This window comes from Amphibalanus amphitrite, unplaced genomic scaffold (genome assembly GCF_019059575.1).
Source record: "Amphibalanus amphitrite isolate SeventyFive unplaced genomic scaffold, NRLGWU_Aamphi_draft 000527F_arrow, whole genome shotgun sequence".
In the NCBI taxonomy this organism is placed as follows: Eukaryota; Metazoa; Arthropoda; class Thecostraca; order Balanomorpha; family Balanidae; genus Amphibalanus; species Amphibalanus amphitrite.
In genome coordinates this window covers 250,587-272,720 of record NW_024882021.1, presented here as the reverse complement: position 1 = coordinate 272,720, position 22,134 = coordinate 250,587, and the positions used below count along the sequence as shown (strand labels likewise).

Here is a 22,134-nt window from a genome sequence, read left to right as displayed (position 1 = left end):
ATGGCTCTTCGGACTATCATTCTCAGGGGCCTCATCTGCCTAGTTTGAATAGAAGGGCCTCTAAGACCATCAGTCTCATGGGCCTCCTCTGGCTAGTAGAAATAGAAGGGCCTGTTAGACCATCAATCCTAGGGGCTTCCTCTGGTTAGTATAAATAGAAGAGCCTCTCAGACCATTAATCTCAGAGGGCTCCTGTGGACAGTGTAAATAAAAGGGCCTCTCAGACCATCAGTCTCGGGGGCCTCCCTAGGAAAGTGTAAATGTGGATAGAGGGCCCCCTCAGATTCATTAGGAGTGGACCTCTCTGACTATCAGTCTCAGGGGCCTCTTGTGGCCAGTATGAATATAAGAGCCTCTCAGACCATCGGTCTCAGGGGCCTCTTCTGACTAGTGTGGATAGAGGGCCCTCCCAGACCACCGGTTTCAGGGGCCTCCAGTGGCCAGTTATATGAACAGAAGGGCCTCACAGCCATCAGCCTCGGGGGCCTCTTCTGACTGGTGTGAATATGAGGGCCTCTCATACCATCAGTCTCAGGGGCCTCCTCTGCCTAGTGTGAATATAAGGGCTTCCCAGGTCATCAGTCTCAGGGGACTTCTGACTGGTGCCGGATTGAGGGACCTCCCAGACCGAAAGTTTTGGGGGTTTCCTGTGGCCAGTATGAATAGAAGGGCCTCTCAGTCGTTCAGTCTCATGGGCCTCTTCTGCCTGGTGAGACTATAAGGGTCTCTCAGGTCATCAGTCTCAGGGGCCTCCTCTGACTACAGTGTAGATGGATAGGCCTCCCAGACCATCAGTCTCAGGGGCCTCTTCTGACTATTGAGGATAGAGGGGCCTCCTCTGACTAGTGAGGGTAGGGGGCCTCGGCTAGACCGCCAGTGTCAGGGGCCTATTCTGACTAGTGTGGATGGAGGGGCCTCCCAGAACACCAGTCTCAGACCTCTGACTAGTGTGGATAGAGGGGCCTCCCAGACCGCCAGTGTCAGGGGCCTCCCCAGACCAGTGTGGATATTGGGGCCTCCTCAGATCCACTAGGGTCTCTCAGGCCATCGGTCTCAGGGGCTTCGACTGACAAGTATGAACAGAGGGCCTCCTTAGATCCATCACGGCCCCTTGGAGTCCGTGCGTGGGCGGAATTCGTGGAACTTATTTTTACCGAGTTTGTTTATTCTGGAAGGTGACGACGTCTTCTCAAATCGAGACGAGGGGCCTCGAGTAAAAAGTGGGTGGGCCAAAACACATGGTTGGCCCCCCCACCTCGAAAAGTGGGTGGGCACTTGCCTACCTGGCCCCCCCCCCCCCTGTTCCTACGCCTATGTCGGTAGTGATCATTCATTCGAGTCACTTGGGTGATTCATTAACCCTCGCCCCGTTGGGGGGGGACTAATTTGGCCCCCCTGTGGTTTTTCCTGAATAGCAGGAAAACGGCGGCGCGCAGCGCCGCCGCCGCCGGGCATCAATTTAACACCTTCACACCGAATTTCAAGTCTTAGGTCACCTTAGGTCAGGAGTTATTGAGGTCAAACTGAGGTCATGTTCGAGCAAAAATGAGCAAAAAAAACATGCAATCTTGAAACGCTCACCAAATCTACAGTTACCAAGCAATTTCAAAGTTCTTTATATGGTCTGGTAGACAAAAGCGCTACAAAAATGCTATCTCGGATTTTCAAAATTTTGGGTTTTTGACCCCAAAAATTCTAAAATTGATTTTTTTTAAAGAAAAACTAATAAAAAATAAAAATCCGAATTTCGAAAAAACCGGAATATATGTGATAGTCCCTGCGCTCTTCTATATACATACCAAATTTCAGATCGATATCTCGTTTTTTGGCCAAGTTATAGCGAAAAAAGCTGTTCAAAAATGATGTCAAATTTTTTAACTCAATTTTTAGCGATTCTAGATCACATAGGGCAAAACAAAGACCACCATCGAACTCCCAGTGACGAGCTGCATCGAATCGTTACCCATTTTATGCAAACATATTAACTTTGAAATTTGATCTAACTTGACCTGACCTTCACCAGAACATAATCTAAACTGACCCCAAAGGCTGCCTGACACACATAATCGTATTTGACATATAAAATGGACCATAATACATGCATCACATGATATTTTCATATTGTGACCCTCAGTGACCTGACCTGGTATCACTGACCTCAAATAGCAAAATATGTGTTTGATGAACGTTTCCCCCATCGATGTTTTTCAATGAAATGCATTTTACTCGATTTTATAACGCATTTCTTGAAATACCTGTAAACTGTGAAAATTCGACCTTTGATCTGACCTGTGACGTCATCGGTTTGACCTAGGTCAATAAAATTGGGTCACGAGGTAGTTCCCTGATAGAGCTATCCAACATCGTTTGCCGCTTGTCGCTAGGTTGCGTGGTTCTCGAGATCTGGGGGGGGGGGGGAGCAAATTGCCCCCCCCCCAACAGGGCGCGTTGCTGAGCCCAACGGGGCGCGGGTTAACCCGCGCCCTGCTGGGGGGGTGTTTGAACACCCCCCTTGTGGTTTTTCGCGAATATCTCAAAAACGGCGGCGCGGAGCGACGCCGTTTTTGGTATACCTTATCATACATCAATTCTACACATGTTGTGAAAATTTCAGACCAAGGTCATTCAAGGTCAGGTCACCAGGTCACTTGAAGTGACCTCACCTCATAAAAAAGTTTCAATGTCTGTCATAGCTACACCGAGTGACCGATCGCTTTGAAACTTTCAGCGATTGATAAGAGTAACAGTATCTATAAAATGTATATCTCGGAATTTTGATATCGGTGACCTAAGGTCAGGTCAATTTTGCGACCTCCCCATTATAAGTCAATGGGAGAAAATTGCAATGCGCCTCTTTTGGACGAAAGACATTATAAACACTCCCAAACACTGAATTACAAGTGGTTTAGTCACACTGAACATGAAAATGGTGTCCGTGACCCTTGTTTATGCCCTGAGGTCATCTTAGGTCACGAATTGTATCTAACAGTTTTTCGCAAATAACTTTTGATAGAGGCATGCTAGAGCGATGAAAACGCCTTAGATGTGTTCAGCTCGACGATACAGATCGACTGATATGCAACATGACCCTTTCCGGTCAGGTCATGACCTTGACCTGAGGTCAAATTTTCAAGTTGACCTTTCAAGGTCAAGTTATAGTTCATTCGATGCGTCTTGGCGAGAGGAACACGATGCCGGTAAAAGTAAGCTCGTACAAGGCTTGGGTCAAAAGTTATTGCCGAAAAACTGTTTCCGAAAAAACCGGCTATTTTTGCAGTTTTTGCCCCCTGCAGGCAAAACCGTTGACGTTAGGTCAAATCTGAGAGAATTACTCAGAAAGGGCGTTAATAGGGCTATCGAATGCGCTTTTCCGCGGCGCTGTAGCTCTATTGGTTCCCGAGTTATGCGTTGGCTTCTTGGAAATTTTCGATATTCGACCTGTCGGCGAAATTTTGCCTTCAATGACCTCTGGTGACCTGACCTTTGACCTGACCAAAAAATTGACCGAAGTGATTTCGTCATTGTTTTTGACGCTCTTTCGAACGCCGCCTTCCGCGTATCGCTACGTGGCCCAGGAGCCGAGTTACAAGGGGGGGGGTGTTCAAACACACACCCCCCCCCCCCCCAGCAGGGCGTGGAAATCCAGGACCCCCAGCCGGGCGCGGGTTAATAGCGAGCCCCCAGTAAATCATGCGTGACTTGTCATGTAAATTCTTTCTGACAGGCAAATTTTAACAGGTCAGCGAGAGCATAAGCCAATGGTATATAATACGTCAAGGCATCTATGTGCCAGCGGCGCAAGAAAGGCCGTGGTTAGGAGTTAGGGCGGCTAATCGGGATCAGGTGTTGGCCGGCACCGTTACTGGCACATTGCGTGCGAGGTGCGGTGACCGGCAGCTGCGGCTGATGCGCCGCGCGCCGGTCAATGAACGCACCTGGGCGGTCGGCGCTGGCCGCGCGCTGGTCGCTGCTGGCCCTGCGCTGGTCGCTGCTGGCCCTGCGCTGGTCGCTGCTGGCCCCGCGCTGGTCGGCCGGCTCCGTCAGCTCCTTCTCAGCACCTTCCTCACTCCGCTCACTCCTGTGCCTGCGAACAGAGCCACCGATAGCGGCGTGACAGACGGCGGAACACGCCCACCGACAGCGGGACGGCGGAACACGACCACCGGCACCGTCCATTTGAGAACACACACCGGCCGGAAGGAGCGCTTTGACTAGCTTACCTAGGTAGTGAAGTCACCTTTGTTACAATTTGAAAGACGTTTTCGACAAAAAAAAAAAAACGCACTTCAAAACGATGTAGAAATGAGCTATAAGCTATAAAAAACAGATTGGCACATTATTAAAACTCTAGTTGTCTTGTGGACGGTGTCTAGTGAATAATCAGCAGTAGGAGTGACAAAATCCCCCCCCCCCTCCCCCTTGTCAATAGTGGGTCAATAGTGGTAAGTCCCATTAGTAACCATAGTTAGAAGCAGGAGCCTTATGTATGTTTGTAATGTAAGTACGTTCTGCTACTTTAAGCACGTCCTCACGTTTGTACTACGTAGCACTGCATATTGACAGGTATATTCTGCCGCAATCGGTCTTACTCGATAGTCGACAGCCTATACTAACCGTGGACAACAGCCAAAGACCACCACATCTGAACTGATGAGAAAAAAAAGGAGCTCAAGGCACCCGCAATAGCACCCCGTCACCCCACCAACCTCCACAGAAGCAATCACCGTCCACAGGACTGCATGTGCTAACGGTGACCGCGACAGGTAGCAAATCGCCGTTCTGTATATCATACTGAACGAGGCGGGTGTAAATAAATTTTCGAGACCGAGGTCCTTACTGGATTTTTGAACGAGACCAAAGGCCGAGTTCACAATCAGTAAGGAACACGGACGTATAATTAAACGTCCGTAGTATGGACGTTTATTTATACGTCCGTGTTAAGGAATGAGGTCTTGAAAATTTATCACCGGCCGAGTTTGGTAATTGGTACGTATTTTACTGTATGCAGTAGGTATGCAGTATGCAGTGCAGTGTGCTTCTAGTATGCCCAATATCCGAAATACACAAGATGTTTTCCATTATTTTCTTCAGGAGGGCCACACCTCCGGGACAAACTGAACTACATGCTAATATTCAAATTCCGGGTGTCCTGGTATTATCACTCAGTCGAGGGTGGAGGGCAAGTACAAATAAATTAGAGCCAATGAAACACCGTCGGAGAGAAGGCGAGGCAGTACCTCCTCATTTTCAGTCACACCCAGGCAGTGAGGAGAAACCCCCCAAATTTGCAGTGGGAAACCCGTCATCAAATGCACGGATGGTTGGCATTCCCAATTTCCCAATCACTGAGTCAGAAGAATCATGATTAATCGGATAAAACTTCAGTGCAGTTTTTTTTTTCATCGGATTTCCCAGAACCAACGTATGCAGTGATGCCTGCGTGCTTAAAAAGCATGGGTCCCGAGTCAAACAGCCGCCGATAACGCAGTCCGCACTGACAGCCAGCTGGGAGTTAGGTAAGAGGGCGAGAGGCGGCGGCCGTCTCGTAAACGTCAGCGTAGAGCTCCGTCAGCCGGGCCGCCGCCGACGCCGAGAGGCCGGCCGGCGCTGACGAGCCGAGGCCGACCCATCCCCGGCGGGCGCGCGCCGGATCCGGAGGCCGGAACCGGCCCGGCTCGCCCACCCCACAGCGGTCCCAGGCGGCCGCCACAACAACGCAGTCGAGCGTCAGCCGGCAGTGACATCAACGGACCGAGACCAGCCCCTGGCAGTCCGGGCCCCGCAGCGGCGGGCTGACTGGCAGTCCGGGCCCGGCAGCCACGGGCAAACAGGCAGTCCGGGCCCGGCAGCGGCGGGCTGACAGGCAGTCCGGGCCCGGCAGCGACGGGCTAACAGGCAGTCCGGACCCGGCAGGGACCCAGCTGATGGACTGGGCCCAGCAGGGGCTGGTTAGGTAGCGGTCCGTGTCCAGAGGGACTGGCTAGCTGATAGTCAGGGTCCAATAGGGACTGGGGACTGGTCGGGGTCGCGGCAGATACTGGTTGGGGTCACAAGGAAGACTGGTCGGGGTCGCGGGTAGGTCGGGGTCACGGGTAAGACTGGTCGGGGTGGCGGCAGATACTGGTTGGGGTCACAAGGAAGACTGGTCAGGGTCACGGGTAGGTCGGGGTCACGGGTAAGACTGGTCGGGGTCGCGGCAGGGACTGGTCGGGGTCACGGGTAAGACTGGTAGGGGTCGCGGGTAGGTCGGGGTCACGGTTAAGACTGGTCGGGGTCGCGGGTAGGTCGGGGTCACGGGTAAGACTGGTCGGGGTCGCGGCCGATACTGGTTGAGCCACGGCCACACCGGACCGTGTCGGTCAGATGTGGCCGGAGGCGGTCGGCCAACCGGATATCTCCGCACCCATAAGCCGGCAGTTACGTGCGACTTGTTAGCTCGCTTGAATTGTTGCCTGGACCGCCCTGCAATAAAACTGACAAGCTTTCAAGCAGCAACTCTTGGAACGCGCAGACCCGATCCTTCCCGAGCCCGGCTGACGGGAGTGACGCATTTTGGGGAACTGTATTCGGGCAGCGTCGCGGGAACGGACTATTCAGCCGCAACTAAATAAGGCACCGTTCACAGTCAAGGTGTGCCTAGCGCATCTTTTCTCGGCTGATTGCGAGCGAGCGGAGTCTTGCGTAGAATAGTTCGTACTCTTTTGTGGAATAGTAGAAATTTCTCAGTTTAAACGGCATGCCGGCCATGGGGACGCTTTTGCGAGGCTTATATCTTCGCAAACACTGGACACGGTATTTTTGTAGGGTATGTATAATGTAGCTTCATCCCTTCTATCAACTATTGGACTATCCCGATGCATGTGGGTGGCCCCTATTGCATCCGCCGCGTGCAAAACGAAGAAACGTCAGTTTTGTAACGATTACAATAACTCGGTAACTTCTGGGCCGATTGCGCTGAAACGGGAAACCTCACATGCTTCCATTTGTCACGGTTGGGTTGCTACTGCACGTGCGCACGCGCAGGGGTTACTTTCAGATCTCGAGAACGACTGGAACGATTGCATTCAAATTTGGTACACGGTTAGGGACCGGCGAGAAGGGCGCCGTGCACAAGTCAATTGGGTTCCAGCTCGCACGTGCGCACATGCAGGGCGACGCTTCCAGATCTTAAGAACGGCTGGGCCGATTGCGCTCAAATTTGGCACGCCGTTAGACACCGGTTAGCACGGTGCCGTGCACAGCTCAGTTTGAAGTACTTCCTTGATACCGGACGTGCAAGGCTCACTCGAAAAAACTTATCTACGCAAAACCCTCTCACTCGCTCGTTTGTCGCCCCAAAAGGCGTCCTATTGGTTGCACTGATAGCACGATCCGTTGATATTCGACAGGTTAATGCACGGCAAAGATGACTCTCGAAGGTTTAACAGGTAGAACGCAATAGATCTGAGCGTACGTCACCAAGAGGCGCTCCCGGCCCCGTCTGACGTCAACGGAAGGCCCGACCTTGTGTCCGCCGCGAGAGTGGGGGCGCCGGCTCCGGAGGGCCGTACCCCACCTCTGCTGGGGAGACACCGAGGCGGGCTGGCGATGTGAAGAGCTGCCGATGAGACTGGGAAGTACTAGTACGAAGTACGCGAAAAATCAATTAGTGGTGAACATTTTTTTGCGGTGCCAAAGCTGGAAAAAGGACCATGCTGGGAGACCACACTGACCGAGCAGGGGCGCTTCAAATTAAGGCCCTCCAAACGACTAAAGACGAGGCCACGTCTTTCGCAAACTGGCAACAAGGCCGGCAAACGGCAATGGCTAACGTTCTGTGTCTAAAACGACAGTTACCTACAATATGGAAGCAGCAAACGGTCTCAGGCCATCCAAAAGGCTTCAGTAAATGTTTGTGAGAATCAGCACAAAATCCAATAGAAACGCTGCAACTTGGTGGCGTCTAAGAAGCTAAAATAAGATTATCTGGATTGTCGAGTCTCCGTTGAATACGGTAATAGGATACAGCTGACAGAGACGCACAACTGTCTGGTTTCCGCGACCGCGAGGAAGCTCCCCATTCAGCCCAGAGCGCCCAGGGGTTGGCATGTCGTGCCGCATAAGAAGATTGTCAACACAAAGCACAGTGTCCGCGAGGGCCGCTGCCGGCGCTTCAGTGTTTTGTCCATGAGGGAGCGGCCCCGTCCCGGGGGGCGGGCGGTGCCAGGTATTGTGGTGCCTATTTTCACCAAGGCCGGTGGTCGGGGCTCACTAAAAAAAGACCACAGCGTGGTGCAGGGACGGCGGCTGGCCGGCCTTCTGAGAGGTGTGGCACGGACTCACCACAGACAAACCTGATGGACAGCTCAAATAATGCCGGTGAACCAGGCGCCGGCGACTTGGTCGGGTGATGGGTACGGTGCCGTCAGCGTCACGGGTGTGAAGTCATAAGGACGTGCCATTAAAAACTATCTGGGGTTCAAACAATAGCTTGTGGTTGAAAGGTGCCTTAAAACGTGAACAAATCATTGCTCGCTTCGAGATAAATCGACCGACCTGCAGCAGGAAGTTTTATATCAGGTCATCACTCATGACCATCACATTAAAATTCGTAGCAACTTTTGAAGCGGAGATAGAACACTTAAGCGTTTAGAAGTTTGAGACACCCCTACCAGAGTGTGAGCCACTTTAAAGGGGTCGAAGAACGTCCAGCCTGTCCGGCTCACGGTCGGCCGACCACCGCGCCGCTGCGGCACGTGTCAAAACTGCGGGACTGGCAGCTTATCAGGCAGACCACATCTGCGCCCCAACCTGCCCAGCACTGCGTCGCCCATAAGTTATCGGAGACGTATACGACTTTGACACTCGGCACGGTGGCCGATAGTGTAATCGATACAGGAAGACTGCGGACCAAGGCTGTCGGTGATACCTCCCTCTGAGCTGGACAGGGAGGTAATCCGCGGACCGCAGAGGGCTGACACCCTCTGCTGGGCGGGGGTTCGGCAGGCAGTTCTTTTCTGTGACATGCCGCGCTCAGCACATAGGGCGGCCGGCACTTCAGATACGACAGCGTGGGACCTTAGGTTAGTTCCGCGCCTGGGACGAAGAAAAAACATTGGATCTCTGACATCCTCAGGTGTTTAACTAGTTGCGTAATACGGCCTGCGCCTCGAGGTGGTTATACTTTAATCCGCATACTTTAATACTGGTTCTGCAGTGTTTTTCTTGTTATCGTTACGTAACAGTAAGTGGATTTTTAACGTACGCTGCAGCCTCGTTAAGCCTTTCAATCGAGCACTGTACAGCCCCAGTTGGATCAGAAGCGTGCAAAACATAGCACCATGTTGTATCTTAACCCGCGCCCCGTAGGGCTACCGGCGGACCCTACCACCCGTAGGGGGGGGGGGGGCCGTTTCGGCCCCCCCCCCCCTAAGATCTCGGAAAGTTACCGGCCGATTTTCAAAATTCAAACGGTGTTTGATAGCCCTACCCGGGAACTACCTTGTGACCAAATTTCATTGACCTAGGTCAAACCGATGACGTCACAGGTCAGGTCAAAGGTCAGATTTTCACCGTTCACAGGCAATTCAAGAAATGTGCTGTGAAATCGAGTAAATTGGTAATTTATTGAAAACCATCGATGGTATATTGTTCGTCAAACACATACTTTGCTATCTGAGGTCACTGATACCAGGTCAGGTCACAGCGAGGTCAGGTCACCGGGGGTCACAATATGAATGTGTCGTGTGATACATGTTTTATGGTCCGTTTTACATGACAAATGCGATTATGTGGGTTAGGCAGCCTTTGGGGCCAGCCTAGGTCACGTTTTGGTGAAGGTCAGGTCAAGGTCAGGTCAAATTAGGTCAAATTTCAAAGTTGATATTTTTGCATAAAATGGGTATCCATTCGATGCAGCTTGTCACGGGGAGTCTAATGGTGGTTTTTGTTTTGCTCTACGAGCTCTAGAATTGCCAAAAATTGAGTTTGAAAATTTGACGTCATCATTTTTGAACAGTTTTTTTCGCTATAACTTGGCCAAAAAACGAGGTATCGATCTGAAATTTGGTATGTAGATAGAAGACGGTAGGTACTATCACATATATTCCGGTTTTTTTCGAAACTCAAAAAACTTTTTGGATTTTTTGGCTAATATATCCAAAAAAATGCTTTTTTGATTTTTGGGGATCAAAACTCAAAAATTTCAAAAATCCGAGATAGCAGTTTTGTAGCCCTGTCAATTCTACACCTTTTATGTCTTGATCATTTTTCTGTATCTTCAAAGCTGTAGGCCTGACAGGTCTTCTCGCGAAGGTCTTTTTTCGGTCGAAAATGACAGAACATGACGTCACTCTGACGTCATTTGTGGCCAACCTATCACAGCCTCTGGAAAAATTTTTGGTCACAATGTGTAAAATTGATGCCCGGAGGGGTCCTGAAAGTTTGGTGGCGATATCTCCAGCCGTTTAGGAGATATCGACCGAAAAGGACAGGGGGGGGGGGCGTTTCGGCCCCCCCCCCCCCTACGGGGCGCGGGTTAATTTGTATTAACGTTACCTACCTCAGTATCAAACACAATCTCGTAAGAATGCCTAGTTAACCACGTCTCTCACCAGCTACAGCAGAGTTTTGTCATTTTCTCATTCATCTTGATTCCCGAGAAACCATATGACCCGTCGAAGATGCAATCATGTTGCTGTCACGGCACAAGGACGGGAGTACGGATAAGGACAATATGGGAGGCTGCAGGGACGCCGTAAGCACGAAAAGGCCAGTGTTATCAGGTGCAAATATAATCCGGAGGGAGCTGCTATCGGTGGTGCCGCTTTCGGCTTGTTGTCGCCTGGATTACAGCTGAAAATTACCGACACCCAATTTACAACTGGCGCTGTCAAAAATACTATATTATCAGATGAACACTAATTGATGTACACTAATTAATAAGAGTTCGTAGCCGGATCTCCGTAATTTGCGCGCTAATTAGGAAAACTGTGTAGAGTGCATGCTTCAATAATTGTTCAACCAACTAATAAAAACATTGAAATAAACGGCTTTATGTATTAGTAGTCTTTCGCCAATACTATATCGCCAGAGGGAATTTCGTGCATTACGGATTTAACAATTACTTACGGCATATTATACATGAGCAAGTAAATGCTCATTAAACACGGATTTTTCACTGAGCATCGGCCACAAATCCCTGAATAATGGCATGCCATTTGCAGCTCTTGAGTCTCAACTATTCGTTTCTCTAACCAAACGTGTCCATTTTATATTATATGACCTTCGGCAGTGAGTGGCTTCGTGTGTGAAAATAGCAACATTTCGATGATTTCGAAACACCAAATATCCTTTCTTGGAGGATGCGTTTATGTAATATAAAAAGATGAAAACATATCTTCCCTCGACAAAACAGTTGGGAAACTAATGCCAGCACTTTACAAGTGTGTCTTATCTTTGTAGAGGAGCCGGACAAATGCTTCCCCTTAGAAGTTATGTTATGTCAGTACCAAACTGAGGTATTCTGAGCAACCCCCGGGTGTAGGCGATTTACAGTGTGAGCGGCCGGTGTGCGCGCTCGGGTGACGGTGCTGCCGCCGGCCCGCCGGGCGGCGCGCTCACCTGTGCCGCTGGTCCCGCTCCTGCTGGTGCCGCTCCCGCTCCTGCGGGTCCCGCTCGGCGTGCCGCTCCCGCTCCCGCTCCTGCGGGTCCCGCTCGGCGTGTCGCTCCCGCTCCTGCTGGTCCCGCTCGGCGTGCCGCTTCTGACGCTGCTCCTCGCGGGCCTTCAGCTCCTCGGCGCGACGGCTCTCCTGCTCCTTCATCCTCTGCCGGCCAGAAACGCGGAAACACGTCAGAAACTGCGCGGAAACAGCACTACTTAGGGCAATAGTTAGCTTCACCGGTTATCCGAGCTTCACCACCATACGCCAAGCTCACAGATCGTCCAACACGTGCACGATAGAGCATTAGACGATTTCACGCCACAGGCGGGCAGAAGTGAGTGTGACTCCCATACTGACCGCAGAATCTGACATTCTGCACTGAAGCGATTGAAACCAGCGATAAATCGGTGAACACTTAAACCCTCTCAGATCGACGACCTTCCCAGTAGGATGCATTCATTTCCAAAGGCATGTGCGCGCAGGGCTACTACAAAGCCCGTGGATAACCGAATCCAGGCACAAGTTCACAGCATATCCGTTACCGTAAGGCGGTACAAAGATCTGGGCTCCAATAAGCGGCAGGAGGCCGGCTCACCGCGGCTCGGAGGTCGCCGGCAGGCTGCGGGCGGCGGTCTCACCTCAAACTGGCTCAGTTTGATGGTGCGCTTCTGGGCGACGCGCCAGTGGGGCGGCGTGCGGCTGCGGGACCTGGCCATCTCAGGATCATAGCGCTGTCACAGACAGCAGGCAGGTCAGCAGACAGATATCACAGACGGCAGACAGGTCAGTAGACAGATATCACAGACAGCAGGCAGGTCAGCAGACAGATATCACAGACAGCAGGCAGCTGCCACAGACATTAAGCAGCTACCAACGGCGGCAGACAGTAAATCACAGACAGTGGACAGCTACTTAAGACATTATGCAGCTACCACAGACAGTAGACAGCTACCACACACAGTAGGAGGTTACCGCAGACAGTTATGAACAACTAACACAGACAGTATGCACACAGTTATACGCAGACAGTATGAGTATGATTAGACAGCATGATTATGAATCTATGGCACAGCTAACCGCCTAGACACAATTTCATCGAAATCTGAGAGGTGGGGTGTTTTGGCTTGTTCGATCTGCTGTGGAACACCCCAGCTACCCCAGACAGTAGGCAGCTACCGCAGACAGTAGCTGCCGCAGACAGCTTCCACAGACGGTAGGTGGCTGACCACAGACAGTATGCAGCTACCGCAGACAGTGGGCAGCTACCGCAGACAGTAGCTGCCGCAGACAGTAGGCGGCTACCGCAGACAGTAGCTACCACAGACAGTAGGTGGCTACCACAGTTAACAAGCAGATACAGCATGGTAGGCCGGGGCGGCAACTTACAACGAAACCTCCAGACGTGCTACCAGACAGCATCAAACTCGCACAGCCAGTGAGCCCGAGCCGAACCCAGGCTGATTTCACCTCTACTCGGATAACATTGAGATAGAAATACGGTTGGATATTGTGTGGATGGGGAAACATTGGCCAGCCCGCAGTCAGAGCCAGCCTGCAGTCAGCTGTGTATAATATAGGTGTGGTTCTGCGTGCCATAATTATCGACCGATGCCGATGGGGTAGCGCGCGGTGGGCGGTGGGCACCGTACCGCCATTCGGGCTGGGTATGTGTTGGATAGGGACGGGCGGTGGGGCACCGTACCGTCATTTGAGCTGAGTATGTGTTGGATAGGGACGGGCGGTGGGGCACCGTACCGTCATTTGAGCTGGGTATGTGTTGGGGAAGGGACGGGCGGTGGGCACCGTACCATTCTTCGGGCTGGGTATGTGTTGGGAAGGGAACGGGCGGACGTGGGCACCGTACCATCCTTCGGGCTGGGTATGTGTTGGGAAGGGGACGGGCGGTGGGCACCGTACCGCCATTCGGGCTGGGTATGTGTTGGATAGGGACGGGCGGTGGGCACCGTACCGCCATTCGGGCTGGGTATGTGTTGGATAGGGACGGGCGGTGGGGCACCGTACCGTCATTTGAGCTGGGTATGTGTTGGGGAAGGGACGGGCGGTGGGCACCGTACCATTCTTCGGGCTGGGTATGTGTTGGGAAGGGACGGGCGGTGGGCACCGTACCGCCATTCGGGCTGGGTATGTGTTGGATAGGGACGGGCGGTGGGGCACCGTACCGTCATTTGAGCTGGGTATGTGTTGGGGAAGGGACGGGCGGTGGGCACCGTACCATTCTTCGGGCTGGGTATGTGTTGGGAAGGGGACGGGCGGACGTGGGCACCGTACCATCCTTCGGGCTGGGTATGTGTTGGGAAGGGACGGGCGGTGGGCACCGTAACATCCTTCGGGCTGGGTATGTGTTGGGAAGGGGACGGGCGGTGGGGCACCGTACCGTAATTTGAGCTGGGTATGTGTTGGGGAAGGGACGGGCGGTGGGCACCGTACCATTCTTCGGGCTGGGTATGTGTTGGGAAGGGGACGGGCGGACGTGGGCACCGTACCATCCTTCGGGCTGGGTATGTGTTGGGGAAGGGACGGGTGGTGGGGCACCGTACCATCCTTCGGACTGGGTATGTGTTGGGAAGGGACGGGCGGTGGGCACCGTACCGTCAGTCGGGCTGGGTATGTGTTGGGGAAGGGACGGGCGGTGGGGCACCGTACCGTCATTTGAGCTGGGTATGTGTTGGGGAAGGGGACGGGCGGTGGGCACCGTACCGTCATTCGGGCTGCGTATGTGTTGGGGAAGGGACGGGCGGTGGGGAACCGCACCGCCATTTGAGCTGGGTATGTGTTGGGAAGGGACGGGCGGTGGGGCACCGTACCGTCATTTGAGCTGGGTATGTGTTGGGGAAGGGGACGGGCGGTGGGCACCGTACCATTCTTCGGGCTGGGTATGTGTTGGGGAAGGGGACGGGCGGTGGGCACCCTACCATCCCTCGGGCTGGGTATGTGTTGGGAAGGGACGGGCGGTGGGCACCGTACCGCCATTTGAGCTGCAGAGTGGAGGCAATCGGTCGTATGTGTTGGGGAGGGGGAGTTACTGCGCTGCGATCAGTCGGAGACAGGAGCGAAGTACGGGCGATACCTTTTTGCACTACATCCGCTATAATTTCAGTAACTACAATTCAAAACGAACACATGTCAGCTTCATACACAGCAGCTGCACAAAAAAAAATTGTGCCAAAACATATGATTTTGAATGGGTTATAATAACACATTGAAGGCTTCAAGCCTCTACTAAATCATCAAATGTTAGGTTCAAAGCCTCACAATACAATACAGTAGTCCAAATGAAGTGTTGAAGTTCAGGACGCTGGCGCAGTGCTTTGATCCCATCCCGGCCTGGCCCAATGTGGGCGGCGTCATCATCAGCCTCTTATCAAACAGCTAGCCTATCACTCACCAGAAAGCCGCGCCCTTTGACCTTTTTTCCGGCGCGTATTTCGGTGCGCGAGCGGCGTCGCTGTCGGCTGCGCGAGTCGTCGCCGCGGTCCCGGTCGCCGCGGTCGGGGCGGTCGCGGTCGCCGCGGTCCCGGTCGGGACGGTCGCGGTCGGGACGGCCGCCGCCGGACCGCTCCAGGAAGCGGTTCTCGGGCACGGCCGGGATCTCGTCCGGGTCGATGGCGGTGGTGGTGGTGAGCGGGTGCTCGCCGCCGGCCGGCTCCTCCGCCCCCTCGGCCGGCTCCGGCGCGCTGCGGGCGGCACGGACGGCCGACGGTCAGGCCGACGGCGCAGGGACGGCGAGCCAGCGGCCGGTACAGGGAACGAAGGGCCTCCGCCGCTGCACCAGCCCGTCACTGAACTCAGTCATGGGCAGTCATAAAGCAGACCTTCTCTGCCCGGCAAAGCCGGGGCAGAGACCTTCTCTACGGTGCGCTTGAAAATGCAATAAATTGCCATTTAAACGAATCTGGTTCTACGGTTCAGCACTGGCAAAGCCGGGGAAGAGGAAGAAATCCCCCCCCCCCCTGTCTTCTTCCCTCGATATCTCCTAAAAAGGTAATGCAGATATCGCACCCAGACATTCAGTAGGTAGGTACCTCTTCCGGTATCACCTTTATACAGGTTGTGCAAAAAAAAAATCGGGAATGCCCTAAAACCTTGTCTCGTTAATCAGCATGCATTAATTGGGCTCAATGGTACAACGAACTTACGGCACTTTCTCCTTAGCATGCTTATCTTTCTTGTCTTTTTTGCTTTTCTTCTTTTTGCCTTCCTCCGATGACGCGCTCCGGTCCCGTTTCTTCTTCTTCTTTTTGTCTGTAAGGACACCCAAAATAAAGGCAGATTTCAGTTTCATTATTCGAAATTGGAAATCAAAATCTCCTAACTGAAACTAGTGCAAGTTTGGTAAGCAAGTTTATCAATGTCATAGCAGCGACTTTTGGTGCCTAATGGACTGAATAGCGATTGCTTGCGGATACCTTATAGCATACAAATTTATATTCATTCTACTTATTCATTCTATTTAATCCGTTCATTCTATACCTTATATTTCTGTTCATTTTTATTCAAATCACATCAAAAGATACATAGAATAGAAAGCTGTCTGGGAGCAGCATGCCAACATTGCTGTCTCTGAAGGGCAAGTCTTGCTCACTGCTGACCGGAAGATTATCCAGGAATATATGTAGGTACGAGGGCAGGTAGAGGCCGCAGACGCCGACACCACTGGCCGCCATACACGTCTACTCCCCGTGACACGGCGGCATATGTAACGGACGGTTATACACGGAGCGTGGGGCGTCAGAGCCGCCTCGGACTACCCGCACCACTGCCGTACCGCCACTGACGGCGGCGCACCCTGCAGCCCGGGACGGACGGGCCGTACCACTGCCGTACCGCCACTGACAGCGGCGCACCCTGCAGCGGCCTCGGACGGCCCACACTACTGCCGTACCGCCACTGACAGCGGCGCACCCTGCAGCGCCGTACCACTGCCGTACCGCCACTGACAGCGGCGCACCCTGCAGCGCCGGACGGACCGCCCGTACTACTGCCGTACCGCCACTGACGGCGGCGCACCCTGCAGCGCCGGACAGACGGGCCGCCCCACTGCCGTACCGCCACTGACAGCGGCGACAGCGGCGCACCCTGCAGCGCCGGACGGGCGGCCCGTACCACTGCCGTACCGCCACTGACAGCGGCGGACGGACTACTGCCGTACCGCCACTGACAGCGGCGCACCCTGCAGCGCCGGACGGCCCGCGCCACTGCCGTACCGCCACTGACAGCGGCGCGCCCTGCAGCGCCGGCCCGCCCCACTGCCGCACCGCCACTGACAGCGGCGCACCCTGCAGCGCCGTACGGACTACTGCCGTACCGCCACTGACAGCGGCGCACCCTGCAGCGCCGGACACCGGTACCACGCCCACACCGGTACTGACACTGGCTGCGGAGGGGTGTCAGGTGCTTGTGATAAGACGGCCCTACGTCTGTTTCCCCGCCACATCCGAGTCACGGGCCCGGCGACCAGATGAGTCACCCTTGTGTGTGGTCTGCAGCAGCAGTGGTGCGGACTGCGCGCTCACCCTTGTGTTTGGTCTGCAGCACCAGCTGGCCGCAGCGGGCCACGCGCACGTCCTGCAGTGGGCGCGACTTGTTGTCCGTGGGCACGGCCTCCACCTGGGAGACCACTTCCTGGCCGGACACCACTTGGCCAAACACTACGTGGACGCTGCCGGCGGACGGGGGGGGGGGGGGGGGGGGTCAGCGCGCCGGCCGGACCGCAGCGGCCGGTGTGGCGACACAGCGGCGAGATACAGGACCAACACACACGGCATAATGCTCAACTGACACCCAATTCAAGGTATGATAATTCATACCTAGGCTGAGAGGTAACGGAGACTCGGCATGATCTACGTTTAGTAACGTTAAGATATGATCAAAACATCGACGACAAAAAATATCTGAGCAAGTTTAATATCATATCAGATATGTTATTGCATTTGGTCCATTAAATTTACGTTGGAGCGACTACACGGCAGTGCGCTGTTGTTTCGGCGGCGGAACTCACCCATTGAGATGTGGAGCGGGCTGAGTTGTTCTACAACGACAAAACAAACGGTTGGCACACGGTAAACCTCCAGGACAGCTCACACGCTACGCAGAGATGAAACCGATCAGCGTGTGTTCAGTGGCGGTCATACAGAGACACGGCACTGCTGTCACTGTGTCCGTGACGGGTCAGCAAAAACAGCAGGGAACAAATACAGTCAGTAGTGAGAAGTAGCCGAAAATCAGTATCATCTAAATTTAGCAGCGTCATCACCTGATGACCCTCAATGTATAGGTATAAATCAAACCAACAGTCTGCAATCAAATCGCTGGACCACACTTTAATTTCGAATTCATCATCCTCAAAATATCAGCACATTAACATGCTAACTAGATAGCAGATTCGTGCTGGTTGTTCGTTAACGCTAATGCACCGATATTGAGAGCTGACGAAGTCGACCGGGGTTTTCGACGTTACAAAGGGGCGGCCGTAGCCAGTGCACTGTCAGGGCTGCTCACAGGAAAAACTGCGAGCCGTTCGTGTCCTTCCCGCGGTTGGCCATCGACAGCAGGAACGGACGGTCGTGCTCCAGCTCGAAATTCTCATCTGCAAAAAAAAAAAACAATAATTCGACATCTCATTGTCATGTACGGTCTACCTAGATCCTATGGATAGCTTCCAGGAGATAGGAAGCAGAAGCTGCACCGTTCGCCGCTACTGACGTCTAATGAGCCGCGGTACACCGTCAAAGGTGCCACCGTACGCTGCCACTCACGTCTCACCGTCAAATATGTCGCTAAACGCTGTTAAATGTGCCCTGAAAGCCGCCACTCACCGTCGAAGGTGCCGCTCAAAGCCGCCACTCACCGTCGAAGGTGCCGCTGAAAGCCGCCACTCACCGTCGAAGGTGCCGCTCAAAGCCGCCACTCACCGTCGAAGGTGCCGCTGAAAGCCGTCACTCACCGTCGAAGGTGCCGCTCAAGCCGCCACTCACCGTCGAAGGTGCCGTTCAAGCCGCCACTCACCGTCGAAGGTCCCGCCGTAGATGGATTCGCCGCCGGTGCCGTTGCCGGCGGAGAAGTCGCCGCCCTGGATCATAAAGTCGCGCACGATGCGGTGCAGCTTGACGCCCTGGTAGTGCAGCGGCTTCTGAGTGCGCTCCCCCAGGCCCCTCTCCCCGGTGCAGAGGGCGCGGAAATTCTCCGCCGTCCGAGGGCACACATCGCTGAACAGCTCGAACACCACTCGGCCCAGCGGTACGCCGTCCACCTCCAAGTCGAAGAAGCAGCGCGACCGCGCCTCCGACTTCACCGGCATAGTGGCAAGGCTGCAAAACAAACCTCGTCAGTTGCACAGTGTTGATGGTGGGGCACTGAGATCTGGCCATGGCAGATCAGGTTATCTCTGAAAGGCACAGAAAGTGGCGGATAAAAGAATATTAGAAAGCAAATTACCTTCAAATGATTTTGAAAGGGATGACACAGACAATAGGCACATCTCTTTTTGACACAACTTATCCTACCCCTCTTTATGCATTGGGGTGATAAGCAAGTTCCCAATGATGAGTTACCAGATGAGTTACACACAAAGTATTAACTCGCGCACCGACGGGGTCCGCGCCAACTTAGAACCGACGGGGGGGATATCATCCCCCCTGAGATCTCGAGAACAGAGCAAGTTAGCGAAAAGTCGTAAACGGCGTGGGGTACACACGGACAAGGTCTACAATTTTTACTCCAGTCAGGTCAACAATGACGTCACAGGGGTAAAGAAAGTCAAAATAGCTGTGCTAGATATGAAGTTATTTTTAATAACTTTCGAAGTAGCCAAGCTAGGAACAGACTAATAGCACCATCGTGATCCTTTCGTCGATCCGCATCGAGACATAAGCCTCGAAAGGTCAAGGTCAAAGGTTGACCTCAGATTACATGACCTCAAGGTCATTATGCATATCATTTTATGCGCCTTGACGAGCTGAACACAATGAGACCATCAGCGCGGCTGTATCTCGTTCCTGTAAGAAGTTATTAGCAAAAAAACATTTGGTGACCTTTGATAACGTCTCATGACCTTACAGTTGCTCAAGAGCAAAAAGAGCATCAAGGTAGTCAAAGTTAATCGTATATGAAGTCATTCATGGTATATTAGTCCATTCTGATGCGTTGTGAAAAAATCAGGCAGTTGATTGACTTACAATGGGGAGGTCAAGAAATTGATTTGACCTTAGGTCATTGATATAAAAATTCTGAGATACAAATTGTAGCTACCAATGACCTCATTATATCCTGCAACTTTCAAAGGACTCTGTCATCTACTGTAACTCTGACATGGTGACAAACTTGCGAAAAAGTGATTTGAGGTCAGGTCATTCAAAGTGACCTAGTGACTTCAGCTTGAAAGGTAGGAGGTTCAAACGTGCAAACAATGTGTACAATTGATGGGGATTAGGGGAATACTCATGCCAAATTTTGCTCCTCAGTTTTGAGTTTCGCAGGTTAAGTAGTAAGTAGGTACCTGGTACTGTGAAGGAGTATAAGCCACAGGTCTGTAATTACCTTTTATGGCAAGTCAATTATTCAAAATAGTTTATATTAGGACCAATTTTTTCAACCAATGTGTGACCAATCAATGTGTGACCAATTGGTCCTAATATAATTTATTTTGAATAAATTGACTTTTGCCATACATGTCAGTATGAGCTTAACCGATTACCTTTTAGCTAAGTCCTGGCTCTTTGTGTCTGTTCATCTATGTAGTTGTCTGTGTATCTGCCATGAATGATCTGAGCCCATGGTGACAGTCGGCACTGATACTGTTTTGAACTCTTCAGACACTAGACAGTGTCAGCGGAAAAGTGGTTTGGTGAAGTAAGTTTAGGCAAAAAATTTATTTTTTACTTACAGAACATTTTTTGAAAAATGTAGCAACAAACTTTGCGACAGTACACAGACAACTCATAGCCTGTGGCCATGTCGATTCAATGTGATTTATTTGTTAGCGGACCCTTTTATCATTTATGCATCTTGAATTGTTGCTTTTACCATAGATTATTTTATCTCAACAGTGCTTTGCTCCAGTGCCATTCTTTTGGAGTGGGCTGGATGCCACATTTGCATTTCAATATCGAATGGGGAGGTGTCAGTGACACTGCGGAGTGCGGAGTCCGCAGTGCGGACTTCGAGACTCCCAAGTAGCTCGAAACTAAGAGGAGTACGTGGATTTATTAAGCGGATTCTACTGAACTTAACTGAACTGGACAACCAAACACAAATACCTGTCTTAAAAATAATGCATCATAACTCATAAGTCATAACATATCAATATTTACACTGTAAATATTACCACCTTTCAGCATTCCACGTCGGCGTTGGTTGGTTGGTTGGTTTTGGGTTAAGCACCACATCCAGTGGACCAAGGTGCTAACCGGAACTCTCACGCTGTTCCAAGCGGTCAGGTAGCGGCAATGCCACGTGCATTGCCCGGGAATCGAACCCGGATGGCCGAATCTAGAGGCAAGTATCTTACCCCTAGACCGGAATGCTCCCCAAACACGTCGGCGTCTATCAACATAAAACACCGTGCGTCGTTTTCGTAAAAAAGCACGACGCAAGGTTTTACTAATGTCTAATAGTTGATTTCGTTTTGGCAGCTGATCACCTAATGACGTCAAGGAAAGAAAATAATTGCATTGGGCTTCGCATCGGGGGACTATTAAAGCATCCAAGAGCGCAGCATCCAAAATACGCAACAACCAAAACCGCAGCATCTAGTGATCAAAACCTCCAAATAACATCCAAAATCGGCCCTTTTGGGAGCATTCAGAGCATCCAAGAGCGAAACATCCAAGGATGCAGAATCCAAAACCGTATCATCCAAAATGGCAGCACGAGAATATCTGAGAATCGTATCATCCAAAGACGGTTCATCCAAGAGAGAAACATCCAAGCATGCAACATCCAGAATCGTATCATCCAAAACAATACAGAAAAGATGGATCCACTCAAGAGACTCAGTAGCACCACCTGGCATATTTGTTATAAACTATTAGTTTTAGGCTCGCTTGACAGGTGGCGAATGCGTCGTGTTTAGCGGCACATCTTCACGATGTGACGTCACTAGGTAATATGACGCCACTAGGTATTATACAATCATGGGTGGAGAACCTGCCCCGGCCACCCCGGCCGTGGCCGGGGTAACTTTCAGCCGACCCCGGCGCGGCCGGGGTAACTTTTTCCACTTTTGTAAATCCTAAAAGCTGTCTCCATACGAAAAAACTGCCATCTATAAAAGCGTCTCTCATTATTCTTATCTACCTACCTTGAAAAGTTCTTGAAAATTAACTTTATTTTCATTTTGGAGCTTCTATGTTTCTATGTCTTTTCATCGCGGAGCCCGACATGTTTCATCAAACAGAAGTAAAGCATATTTTGAGGGCCGTTATCGTAAGATGGCACTGTAATAACATCACAAGACAGGACGAGGGTAATATCA

At 52.1% G+C, this 22,134-nt stretch overlaps 1 protein-coding gene across 2 annotated transcripts in view; it reads right to left on the bottom strand.

The window, feature by feature from the left end:
• Positions 1-21,210, bottom strand: part of LOC122393286 (peptidyl-prolyl cis-trans isomerase 8-like) — a 32,603-nt gene extending 11,393 nt beyond the window's left edge. The window contains exons 1-11 of one of the 2 annotated variants that reach the window (XM_043389185.1): positions 20,989-21,190; positions 18,669-18,970; positions 18,162-18,249; positions 17,662-17,691; positions 17,177-17,322; positions 15,800-15,905; positions 15,049-15,337; positions 12,281-12,373; positions 11,715-11,804; positions 11,602-11,681; positions 3,936-4,084 (exon numbers count right to left, since the gene is read on the bottom strand). In XM_043389185.1, coding sequence (XP_043245120.1) covers positions 3,936-4,084; positions 11,602-11,681; positions 11,715-11,804; positions 12,281-12,373; positions 15,049-15,337; positions 15,800-15,905; positions 17,177-17,322; positions 17,662-17,691; positions 18,162-18,249; positions 18,669-18,960 — 1,363 coding nt within the window. In that variant the 5' untranslated portion in view covers positions 18,961-18,970; positions 20,989-21,190. Of the gene's footprint in view, positions 1-3,935; positions 4,085-11,601; positions 11,805-12,280; positions 12,374-15,048; positions 15,338-15,799; positions 15,906-17,176; positions 17,323-17,661; positions 17,692-18,161; positions 18,250-18,668; positions 18,971-20,988 lie in introns of both variants that reach the window. The other variant, XM_043389184.1, reaches the window with a different exon arrangement.
• Between the last annotated feature and the right edge of the window lie 924 nt (positions 21,211-22,134).